This window comes from Hoplias malabaricus, chromosome 5 (assembly GCF_029633855.1).
Source record: "Hoplias malabaricus isolate fHopMal1 chromosome 5, fHopMal1.hap1, whole genome shotgun sequence".
Classification (NCBI taxonomy): domain Eukaryota; kingdom Metazoa; phylum Chordata; class Actinopteri; order Characiformes; family Erythrinidae; genus Hoplias; species Hoplias malabaricus.
In genome coordinates this window covers 18,861,662-18,874,492 of record NC_089804.1, presented here as the reverse complement: position 1 = coordinate 18,874,492, position 12,831 = coordinate 18,861,662, and the positions used below count along the sequence as shown (strand labels likewise).

The following is a 12,831-nucleotide window of genomic DNA, read 5'->3' as shown; positions in this document are numbered from 1 at the left end:
CATGCTTATTTTTTATGGTTTTATTAATTTTTTTAAACATTTATTCTTGAAAAAAATGACAATAGCAGGTCAATTGGATTTTACTGAATAATTTGCCTGAGAATGAGATATGTGAGAATGTGCCGCACCACAGGAGCCCCCTGTCCTGCCTCCAGCTGAATGCTCAGTTAAAAACGAGTCCATTCTGATTCAAAATTCTGCCTTTATTCACCCTCTCCTTGACCTGAACTATTAAGGTTTCGGCCTATTAAAACATGCTTATAAATAAAGAATGGACAGGAGAGATCAAAGTGTGTCCTAATGCATAGCATGTGTAATGTCTGTCTAAATTGGGAACGAATTACTAAACTGAGGGAACGGAATATTAAATCGAGGGAACAGATGACTAAATTGAGGGGATGGATTACTAAATTGAGAGAACGGATTATTAAATTGAGGAACAAATTACTAATTTGAGGGAACGGATTACTAAATTGAGGGAATGAATTAAATCTCTAAATAATATTTTTTCACCATAAGATTTTAGGGGCTCCTTACATTTATAAAAAAGGTAATCCAAAAGTGGCTGAATCTGAGTTTCTGAATCTGAGGAGGTATTGCTCCTCTAAACAAAACGGGTTATATTTTTTTTAAAGCGACACTAGATTAGGGTTTTTTGCTCCTTGGGCTCCCCCTAGAATAATTAAATTTTACAGCATGTGCTGAAATCAATAGGGAGGGAGAGGCAGGTGTGATGGTTTCCTACAGTCCTCCAAATAGAACTGCAGTGCTGATTCCAGAGTAGCAATGACAGAGGCTCTTTTCTCCCAAGCATGTCACTTCTTATCAGCTAGATTAGTTCTGCTTTGATTCTCTTTGTCTGGTCAGCATCCATAGCAGTAGAGCTCTCATTCATCAGCTTGATTTTAATACCTTCATGCAACATAGAAAATAGAACAGATTCTAAATATATTACAGTGCAGTCCATCAGATTCAAATTTTCTCTTTTCTTTTATCTTGTCCATAAAAATCTGGCCTTAACTTTAGATATGCACTGTGTGAACTTGAGTTTGGTAATGATTCTGCCTTACTGTGGAACTTGAGTAGCACTCCACCCTCGTGCCATCTGCTTCCAAATAACACAGATCTCCTGAGATAAATCCTTTAGATGTGGCAAGCTATATACACAAACATCAAATGCATCCACATTCAAATGACTACATATTAAGTAATGAATAAAAGGGTTGCTTGAATATGATAAATCGAAGTGTGAAAACACAAGTAAAATAACCCTAGATTAAACGAACTGCAAATAAAGAATATTCACTGATTCTCAGTGCATCAGAAAAAAAAATAGCATTTTATATATCCTAGACCAGGGCGGCATGGTGGCGCAGCAGGTAGTGTCGCAGTCACACAGCTCCAGGGACCTGGAGGTTGTGGGTTCGATTCCCTCTCCGGGTGACTGTCTGTGAGGAGTTGGTGTGTTCTCCCCGTGTCCGTGTGGGTTTCCTCCGGGTGCTCCGGTTTCCTCCCACAGTCCAAAAAGTTGGTAGGTGGATTGGCGACTCAAAAGTGTCCGTAGGTGTGAATGTGTGTGTGTGTGTGTGTGTGTGTGTCTGTGTTTCCCTGTGAAGGACTGGCGCCCCTTCCAGGGTGTGTTCCCGCCTTGCGCCCAATGATTCCAGGTAGGCTCTGGACCCACCGTGACCCTGAATTGGATAAGCGGTTACAGATAATGAATGAATGAATATCCTAGAGTAGGATATTTAACAGTGTCAATTAACAGTGGACTTTCTAGACTTTGGGCTTATGAACACTGCTCTAAATCAACAGAAACATACATTATCATGCATCTAACAGAAGCAATGAAAGAGTAAATGCTTTTGTGTGTCTGTGTGTTTTTAACAAATAGAATTATACTAGCAGATATACCACATGTAAGTCCCTCCGAGGAACTTTCAGCATGCATGAAATATCATCCACAATTAAATCCAGATTCATCTGTGTCCCAAACAGCTGAGGGTCATTATAGTACATATCCCTGTTGAACAAAGAGCAACATCATTTCAGTGTATATATGCTTTTGATAAATCACTCCATATGAGAATCACAGCTTCCACTTGCTATTAAAATGTATGGTTTATGGTTGGTTTATGGGTGTGTTTGTAGCTTTTGTTTTTTAGAGTGGGTAAAGAAAAGTACCACACCAAAATGTGTCTGAAACACTAGTCTGATTCCTGACATACCCATAACACAAATATTAATGTACGACTAACTACATGCTGTCAGTAAAATGAATCAATGTATTCACTTACAGCTATTATCCAGAATTCACATGTTTCAAGCATACAAACCTTTTTGTTGCATATGAGTCAGTTTGGACAAGTTTGTAAATCATGACCAGGACTCTCAAAAACCGTGCTGTAGGCAGAGAAATAAAAACATTAGTCATAACACAATATACAGAGGTAATCAGATCAGACAATTGAGTAAGAATGTACTTTTTTTTTGTATAATAATGGGTTTCTCCGTTTTGACGAATCACATTTTTGGCTTTGATACATATAATTTGCTTTGGTGGGGTGTTGTTTACCCATGTTTTGTGTCATAGTAGAAAATACACAGGGATTTTATAGATAAGTTTTATCTATGCTGTCAAATTTAACAAGTGTTAAGTGTTAAGTGCATACAGAATTTAACACAAATCTTTCTAACGTTAATTCACCATTTAGCAAATTTACTCAAAATCTACTCCCACAATTCACACATTTATTTAACAATAAAAGCATCACTTCTGTAGATTTCAGAAACTAGGTTACATTTTACTTATGCTATATATATATATATATATATATATATAAAATATAAATATATATTAAATATGCCCTGTGAAGGACTCCAGGGTGTGTTCTTGCCTTGTGCCCAGTGATTCTGGGTAGGCTCCGGACCCACCACAACCCTGAATTGGATAAGCGGTTTCAGACAATGAAAAAATGAATGAATGAATGTATTAAATATATTCTGCCCTCACTGTACACGGATGTCCAGTTATGCAGATAGATAACAGTTCTTCAAAATAAGAGGCAAAAGTTTTCCACCATTGTAGAGTTTTATTTGACTCTCAAATGAAGGCACTGTAAAACTACAAACACAAGAAAGAACACATTACAACATGCATATAGTCACATAACATTTCTATTATTACATGATATAAATTGGAGATCCAGTATCTCAAAATGTAGCTGGCATAGCCACCAGAAAAAGAGTAAATAATGGGTAACATGCATCCCGCTAGCTCGATGCTAACATATAATGGGTTTTTCCATAGACGAGCTAACGCGATTAGCATTGACGAGCACAACTGTAAGATCTTCAAAAAAGACTACAAAATACACTACTCACTCGACACGAACTTAGAATGCACTCATACTTACAGGCATATATTTCCCATGCTCTGTGTAAAAAAACAACTTTGCAAACAACGTGGGCTGCTACCAGTTCAGACTCTCTCAACGTATTTCTTTTTCTACTAGAGAATCTAGTAACAAACCCACCTGCTCCTCCTAATGGGCTAGCGGCGCTACTGCACTCCAGCAGTGGCAGCACACTCCCCGCCTGCTATTTTATACCACTATACATTTTCTGAATGGAACAATAAAATCAACTCTTAACGTGGTGGAGGGGTTTGCGTGCCTGCGTGAGCCTAGGAGCTATGTTGTCGGGGGCAATAGCCCCTGGTAGGGTCTCCCAAGGCAAATTGGTCCTAGGTGATGGGCCAGACAAAGAGTGATCCATAAAGACACGGATGAAAAAGTTAATAACATGGACACAGCCTCCCTTGCCCGGAGCAGGGTTACCGAGGCCTCACCCTGGAGCCAGGCCTGGGGGAGGGGCTCCTTGGCGAGCGCCTGGTGGCCGGACTTTCACCTATGGGGTCCGGCCGGGCTTAGCCCGAAGGAGATACATGGGTCCACTCTCCCATGGGCCCACCACCTGTGGGAGAGGTAGTAATCCGGGTCTGGTGCATTGTGGATCGTGTGGCGGGCGGGTTCGGGGGCCCTGGCGTTCTGATCCTCGGTTACTGAAACTGGCTTTTGGAACATGGAACGTAACCTCTCTGGTGGGAAAAGAGCTTGAGCTGGTGCGCGAGGTTGAGAGGTACCGGCTAGATATAGTTGGGCTCACCTCGACACACAGTATGGGCTCTGGAACCAATCTCCTTGAGAGGGGCTGGATGCTCTTTCACTCTGGAGTTGCCCAGGGTGAGAGGCGTAAGGCAGGTGTGGGCTTACTCATAGCCCCCTGGCTTAGCGCCTGTACGTTGGGGTTTACCCCAGTGGACGAGAGGGTAATTTCCCTGCGCCTTCGGGTTGGGGAAAGGGCTCTGACTGTTGTTTGTGCTTATGCACCAAACAGCAGTTCAGAGTACCATGCCTTCTTGGGGACCCTAGAGGGAGTGCTGGAGAACACTCATTCTGGGGACTCCATTGTTCTGCTGGGGGACTTCAACGCTCACGTGGGTAATGACAGTGAGACCTGGAGGGGCGTGATTGGGAGGAACGGCCCCGCTGATCTGAACCCGAGTGGTGTTCACTTATTGGATTTCTGTGCTCGTCACGGTTTGTCCATTACGAACACCATGTTCGAACACAAGGGTGTCCACAAGTACACCTGGCATCAGGACACCCTAGGCCGCATTTCGATGATCGACTTTATAGTCGTATCATCTGACCTGCGGCCATATGTTCTGGACACTTGGGTGAAGAGAGGCGCTGAGCTGTCAACTGATCACCACCTTGTGGTGAGTTGGATCAGATGGCGGGGGAGGATGCCGGACAGACCTGGCAGGCCCAAACGTGTGCTGAGGGTTTGCTGGGAACGTTTGGCAGAGGAACCTGTCAGAAAGATCTTCAACTCCTACATCCGGCAGAGCTTCGACTGCATCCTGGGGGAGGCTGGTGACATTGAGTCTGAGTGGGCCATGTTCCGGACCTCCATTGTTGAGGCGGCTGAACGGAGCTGTGGCTGCAAGGTTGTCGGTGCCTGTCGGGGGGGCTCGTCTATCACTGGGGCTGAAGTGGCCAAGGTGGTAGGGAAACTCCTTGGCAGTAGGGCCCCGGGGGTGGATGAGGTTCACCCCGGGTTCCTCAAGGCTCTGGATGATGTGGGGCTGTCCTGGTTGACACGTCTTTGCAACATCGCGTGGACATCGGGGGCAGTGCCTCTGGACTGGCAGACTGGGGTGGTGGTTCCCCTTTTTAAAAAGGGGGATCGGAGGGTGTGTTCCAACTATAGGGGGATCACACTCCTCAGCCTCCCCGGTAAGGTAATATGCGGGGGTACTGGAGAAGAGAGTCCGACTGATAGTTGAACCTCGGATCCAGGAGGAACAATGCGGATTCCGCCCCGGTTGTGGAACACAGGACCAGCTCTTTACCCTCGCTAGGATCCTGGAGGGTGCATGGGAGTTTGCTCAACCAGTCTACATGTGTTTTGTGGATCTGGAGAAGGCATTCGACCGTGTCCCTCGGGGTATTCTGTGGGGGGTGCTCAGGGAGTATGGGGTACTGGGCTCTTTGTTACGAGCTATCCAGTCCCTGTACAAACAGAGCAGGAGTCTGGTTCGTATGGCTGGCAGTAAGTCCGACTGGTTTCCAGTCGGAGTTGGACTCCGTCAGGGCTGCCCGTTGTCACCGGTTCTGTTCACAATTTTTATGGAAAGAATTTCTCGGCGTGGCCAAGTGGCGGAAGGTGTCCGGTTTGGTGGTCTCAGGATCCCATGTCTGCTTTTTGCAGATGATGTGGTCTTGTTGGCTTCATCGGGCCGGGACCTCCAGCTCTTGCTGGGCCAGTTTGCAGCCGAGTGTGAAGCGGTAGGGATGAGGATCAGCACCTCCAAGTCCGAGTCCATGGTACTCAGTCGGAAAAGGGTGGAGTGCTCTCTTCAGGTTGGAAGTGAGATCCTGCCTCAAGTGGACGAGTTTAAATACCTCAGGGTCTTGTTCACGAGTGAGGGAAAGATGGAGCGTGAGATTGACAGGCGGATCGGTGCAGCGTCAGCAGTAATGCGGGCTCTGTACCGGTCCGTTGTGGTGAAGAGAGAGCTGAGCAGAAAAGCAAAGCTCTCGATTTACCGTTCAATCTACGTCCCAACCCTCACCTATGGTCACGAGCTTTGGGTAGTGACGGAAAGAACGAGATCGCAGGTACAAGCGGCTGAAATGAGTTTTCTCCGCAGGATGTCTGGACTCTCCCTTAGAGACAGGGTTAGGAGCTCGGACATCCGGGAGAGACTCGGAGTGGAGCCGCTGCTCCTCCACGTCGAGAGGAGCCAGTTGAGGTGGTTCGGGCATCTGGTTCGGATGCCTCCTGGACGCCTTCCTGGAGAGGTGTTCCGGGCATGTCCAACGGGGAGGAGGCCCCGGGGCAGACCAAGAACACGCTGGAGAGACTATATGTCTCGACTGGCCTGGGAACGCCTCGGTATACCCCCAGAGAAGCTGGAGTCGGTGGCTGGGGAGAGGGAGGTCTGGGTTTCTTTGCTCCGACTGCTTCCCCCGCGACCCGGATAAGCGGTGGATAATGGATGGATGGATGGAAAATCAACTCTGAAACAGGGTGCAAATACACTCTAGGAATGTCATGTTTGACTACTTTGACCTCCACTTTACGCACTCTATTATCTTGACTGGGAAAGGTTTTAATCACGAGTCCAGTAGGCCACTCAGTTCTTTTTATTTGTGAGTCCTTCAGCAGCACCACATCTCCAACTTGTAGATTAGGCTTCTCCAAATTCCATTTTCCCTTTGTTTGAAGTGTCGTTAGATACTCCTGCCTCCACCTTTTCCAAAAGGCATCACCAAGTGCTTGGACTCTCCTCCAGTGTTTGTTGGAAAGATCGTTAACATCAAAATCCCCTGAAGGTGCAGCCAATGTATCCTTTTTATGTGTTAACAACATTGATGGGGTAAGCACTGCTGGCGCTTCTGGGTCAGAAGACACTGAGACCAATTGTCTTGAGTTCATAATGGCAGTGACTTCTGCCATCAGAGTGACTAGTATCTCATGCGTAAGATACGATGGATTCAGCTTGAGAAGAAGAGCATCCAAAATCCGTCGAGCAATGCCGATCATCCTCTCCCACACTCCGCCCATGTGGGAAGAGTGGGGAGGGTTGAATATCCATATGCTCTTGTTGTCTTTAAGGTACGTCTTCAACTCAGGATCAGTTGTGTTTAGTTTGAGTTCTTTACAGGCACCAATGAAATTTGTGCCCCGATCTGATCTAATTGTTTTAATGGGCCCTCTAATGGCACTGAAACGTCTGAGTCCATTGATGAAGCTTGCAGTGGTCATTGTCTCTATGACCTCAATGTGTACTGCTCTAGTGCTCAAACAAGTGAATATGATAGCCCATCATTTACTTTCAGCATGCCCTCCTCTCGTCTTTCGGGCAGTCACCATCCAAGGTCCAAAAACATCCAAACCAACATGAGTAAATGGTGGCTCTGGTGACATCTTCTGGACCTGCATTTTACCTCTCAATCTTTTGCACGTTACGCATTTGTGTATCACACTTGACACAAGTCGTTTCCCTCCAACTAGCCAAAGTCCTGCTAATCTAATAGCTCCTTCCGTGAAATGTCGTCCTTGGTGTGCAGACTGTTCATGATATTTTCTCACCAGCAATGTAGCGACGTGCAGCTTGGGAATGATCAAGGGGTGTTTATCCTCAAACGACATATCAGTTGCAGACATACGGCCACCGACTCTCAATAATGCCTCCTGATCCAGAAACGGTGACAGCTTCTGAAGTGGACTTTGTTTGGAGATTTGGCCTCCCTTGGCAAGACACTGAAACTCCAATTTATAGGCATTTTGTTGTGTGGTTTTAATGATTACTATCACCGCCTGTGCCTCCACATCTCCTTTGTTACCACCATGTGTTTTTGCAACACTCCTCGCCTTCTTGATTAGTGTGGAGAGTGCGCGAGTCAAAGACTTCCAAGTGGAGAACCTGTGAAACCTCTGGACTCCAAGTCCACCTTTTTTAACCACAGTGGTACAGGTGGTCACTTCAAGGCAAACTTCTGGATCCATATCTGGATCCAGAAATTCAAAGACATCTGTCTGAGAAGTGTGGCCTTTTTGTGGTTTTGACAGAAAGGAAGGTCCAGTAAACCAGTTGGTGCTTTTGAGAGTTGCAGCAGTTGTTGGTCGAGTTCCCTGGTCTGCTGGGTTTTCTTCAGTTCTGATGTAATGCCACTGATCTGGATGTGAAGACTTCTTGATTTGGGTTATCCTGTTTGCCACATAAACATAAAACCTGCGTGAGGTGTTATGAATATAACCTAGGACTATTTTACTGTCAGTATAGTACATCACAGAATGAATGTCAATGTCCAGTTCGTCCAGAATAAAGTCTGCCAGCTCGACTGCTAGGACAGCTGCGCAAAGTTCAAGTCGAGGAACAGCATGTGCCGGGCATGGAGCAAGTTTTGCTTTTGCCATGATGAATCCCACGTGGCACTGTCCTGTTGTAGAAACTGTCCTCAAGTAAGCCACAGCAGCTATGGCTATGACTGATGCATCTGAAAAAACACACAACTCTCTGTGCTGTGTCTGCATGGATAAAGAAACTGGAACATAAGGTCTCGGAATCTGGAGCTGTTCTAGGTCTTTCATAGAGTCTCTCAAGAGAGTCCAATGTTTCTGCTTGGATGCTGGCAGTGGTGTGTCCCAGTCATACTGTTCCACAGATAGGTTCCTCACCAAGTTCCTTCAAATCTTTAGCTAGGTCTTCTGGAGCGAATGCCTGCATGACACTGCTACTGTTGGATGCTATTTTGTGTAGCTTGATGTTTGATTCAGCTAGCATCTCTTGGGAAGTCTGCAGGACACTAATGGCTTCTGTTTCACTGGTAAAAGATGCAAGTCCATCGTCCACATAAAAATTGCGTGTAATGAACTCTTTTGCACAAGCAGTGGAGTCGGCTGCTTCCAGAGCAGCTCGCCTGAGGCAGTAAATAGCAACTGCCGGTGATGGACTGTTGCCAAATACATGTACCGTCATTCGGAACTCCTTCATTGGTTTTCGCAGATCATTGTTTTCATACCACAGGAACCTCAGAAAGTTGCGATGCTTCTCGCAGACTTTGAAGCAGTAAAACATCTGCTGAACATCCGCGATAACTGCTATTGGTTCTCTGCGGAATCGAATGAGAACTCCAAGAAGAGCATTGTTCAAATCAGGTCCACTCAGAAGCACGTCATTGAGGGAAATTCCTTCGTGCTTGGCACTTGAATCAAACACCACTCTTATCTGGTTAGGTTTCTGTGGGTGATACACTCCAAATATGGGTAGATGCCAACTTTCCTCTCCTTCCTTTAATGGCGGTGCTGACTCTGTTTGTTTCTCATCCAACGTCCTTTGCATGAAATCAATGAATTGTTTTCTCATTTGCGTTTTTTTGTCTAGTGTTCGGCGAAGGGATGAAAGATGCTTTAAGGCTTGAGGTCAGTTGTTGGGAAGACGGTGCCGTGGTGACCGAAAGTGTAATGGGGCAACCCAGGTGTTGAAATCGTCTTTATAGACTTGTTCTTCTAGCGTCTTCAAGAAACTTTCATCATCAACTGACATAGCAGGGGTGTCATCTTGTTGTGTCCTATGAAACACCTGACTGCCAAGATCATTTATCTTTCTTCCCAGATGCTGTTCAGTGCTTTGAAAACTCAGGTTTGGCGTTTGACAACTAAGCTTTTCTTTAACTTGTAAGTTGTTTGGACATGAACTCAAGAGCGAAGCACGTCCACTTAGCAGAATGTTGGTCCTGTATATACTAACATTAGCTGTCTTGTGCACCTGTCCCAGACACACTTCACCCACGATTACCCAACCAAGGTCGAGCCGTTGAGCATATGGCTCGTTATGGAGTCCATTATGTTGTTCTCTTACTTTGTGCACACAAAATGTCTCTGCCCAGAAGGAGAAGGATTTTGGCATCTGGATCAATTTCTGGAATTTTACCTTGGACTGGCTTTAGGTGAGGATAATGGGAAATAACTTGCGGTGATGGGATTTCAGTCCTATCATCAGGTATCATATCACACTCAATGAGACTGGGCAAGGGAAGCTGAGTCATACCATCAAACGACTCTACTATGAAGTGGCTGGCTCATCTCCCTGCTACCTCTCTGACACCTGCACATGTTTTCAATGTATATGGTTCTGGTTGTTCTTGAATGTTAAAGATGTCAAAAAAAGTATGTTTTAGCCAAGGAGCGGTTGCTTTGTTCATCTAGAACAGCATACATTCTGACCGCTTTCTCTGGTTGTTCAGCAGGAAACACTTTGACCAAACATATCTTGGAGCATGATCTTGAGCCGATCGAATCGCCACATACTTCTGTGCATTTTGAGGTCACATCAGCTGCAGTTGATTCTCTTTCCTCCCCGCCATGCTCATCTTTAATCACTGAGGTTTCCGTTCTACGGGGAAGGGGATCAGGGTGTAGCGTAGTGATATGCCTTTCACTACCCCACACTGTGCATTGTACTGCCTTCAAACAATCTTTGGCTATGTGATGAACAGAAGAGCAAAACTTAAAACAAATCCGTTTATTTTTCAAGAAAGCCTTTCTTTCCTCCAAAGTCTTACTTCTGAAGAGACGGCATTTTCTCAATGGGTGAGGCTTACTGTGTATCAGACATTGTTTATCAGGTTCTATGTTGTTCGTGTCTGTGGGAGTGTGTGAGCTGACTCCTTCAACACTTGAAACCTCTGTCTTCTTAACAGAAAAAGGAGGTTGATAGTTTTGCCTTACCACTCTCTGTGTTTTCGGATTGCTGGCACTGGCAGAGGTGACACAGGAAAAACTTGGGTCATTGCGAACCCTGGCTTTTTCATTCACTAAACCAACAAAAAATGAAAATGGAGGATAAGATACTGCATTCTCTCTTCTGAACGTTGAGGCCTCTGTTACCCATTTCTCCTGAAGGTGGTATGGAAGCTTTTCCAGAATTGGATTGACTCCATGGGCTGTGTCCAGATGTGAAAGACCTGGGAGATGGTGTTGTAAAAACAATTTTATTACTTTGTGTTAGTGGACAAATATCCTTAAATGATTAGTTAAGATTAAGCATTTATAATTGTGTGAAATCTTGTATCTTATATGTACTCAGATGAATGATTAATCAGTATTTTAACCATGCATTTAAACAGTTTAGAATCTGCACACTAACTGACATGCTGACTCAGTGTTTACACCTTTCTAATTTCTTAGATCTTTAACAGATCTGCACTTAGGCTTGTAGTATAAATTCCAAGTGTTAGTTAGGACAGTTGAAATTTAGGGCATCTCAGTGACCTTAAGTCCATTAGTGACCCCTCTGAATCTTGGTGACAGAAAAGGAATGTGGGTAATAAAACCTACAGAGTCAGAAGGGCATGATGAGTGTTTTGGGGTCATAGGTGCATGTGAAACATGCACGCAGAAACCTGAGTACTAACATGTCTAATTATGCATATTAATATATGTTAATCAGCCAGAAACGCCTTGCCAGCAGGGTATACGTCATTTGAGGTATAAAACTATGGAGTCAGATCAGGAGAGGTCAGAACTCTACTGGGAAAGCTATTAGACTTTTTCATGTATTAGTTCTCTTGGATCCAATAAATACTTTGATTTGCTTTGAACTTCACTCGACTGGTTTTTGCAAAGCTCCCGGAACGAGCACGCGTGTGGGGGTGTATTTTGGACCTTTTGGATATGTTTAAATTGTAATTACTTTGAGAACGGTCCAAAATAACATTATTAATCTTCAATGGCCACTTGTTTTTGCAGCATGAAGTTCGAGTAGAATATCCCCCAGTTCTTTTAAAAGTGGGTTGTCTCTATTCGTCAGCTTAGGAAAATCTTCAACTTTCTTTAGAAGTGCATGCTCAATCACCTCTGGTGCTCTAAAACACTCCTCCAATCTCTGCCACACCATCTGTAGGCCTGCTGTAGGATTGTTTATGTATGCAGCTCTAACTCTCCTGGCCTGTGCAGCTGACTGCGGGCCAAGCCATTTGGAAAGCAGGTCTAGCTCTTCTTGAGGTGATACACTCAGATCTTGAATTGCACTTAGAAAGGATGTCTTCCATGCCCAGTAACTCTCTGGTCGATCATCGAATTTCAGCAGACCAGAGCTGATCATCATCTTATCGGTGCGGGTGTCACTAGCTTGGGCTGAGGTCATTCGATCATTCATTGTCTGTCCTCCGTAACTCCAGTTGTAAGATTCTTTCTTTGGGCTCACAGCAGGGCAGGATGGCAAAGGTGCAAACGCTTGACTGTTGTACACACTAGACTGACAGGTTCGTGGTTCCTTGTACGCTTTTACTTTTGCCTCAATGGTGCTAGCTGGCTGTGTAACTGGCGGAAGTGGGATTCCAGGAGAATTCTCCTCTGGAATCTGCAAATTAACACTGAGTTCTGACTGTTGTTGCACATACTCTTGTACTCGTTCTTCAGCATTGATTGGTGGCATATTGTCCAGCTGGGGCTGTTGTGGGTGCTCGCTTTCCTGTGCGGACGTTTCCCATGCTTGAGCCTCAGCTAGCGCTGCTGCCGCTGCTTTCTGTGATTTCAGTATGTGCAGCTCTGCATCCAAATCTGCTTTTTTCTTAAGCTGTTCAGCTTGTTGTTTCAGGATGTTAGCTTCCTGCTCTGCAAAGGACAGCTGGACAAGAGCCGCTTCTGCTTTTGCTCATGCTCTGGTAACAGCAGTAGATGATGTTGTAAACCTGCTGGAGCGTAAAGAACTAGACGCCTTTGACCTTGTTTCCAGCGTATCATCCATTCTTT

At 45.1% G+C, this 12,831-nt stretch overlaps 1 protein-coding gene across 2 annotated transcripts in view; it reads right to left on the bottom strand.

The window, feature by feature from the left end:
- Positions 1 to 12,831, bottom strand: part of spo11 (SPO11 initiator of meiotic double stranded breaks) — a 51,724-nt gene that overhangs the window by 31,479 nt on the left and 7,414 nt on the right. The window contains exons 4-6 of one of the 2 annotated variants that reach the window (XM_066672541.1): positions 2,337 to 2,403; positions 1,915 to 2,023; positions 1,071 to 1,157 (exon numbers count right to left, since the gene is read on the bottom strand). In XM_066672541.1, the coding sequence (XP_066528638.1) occupies positions 1,071 to 1,157; positions 1,915 to 2,023; positions 2,337 to 2,403 (263 nt within the window). The remainder of the gene's footprint in view (positions 1 to 1,070; positions 1,158 to 1,914; positions 2,024 to 2,336; positions 2,404 to 12,831) is intronic. The other variant, XM_066672542.1, reaches the window with a different exon arrangement.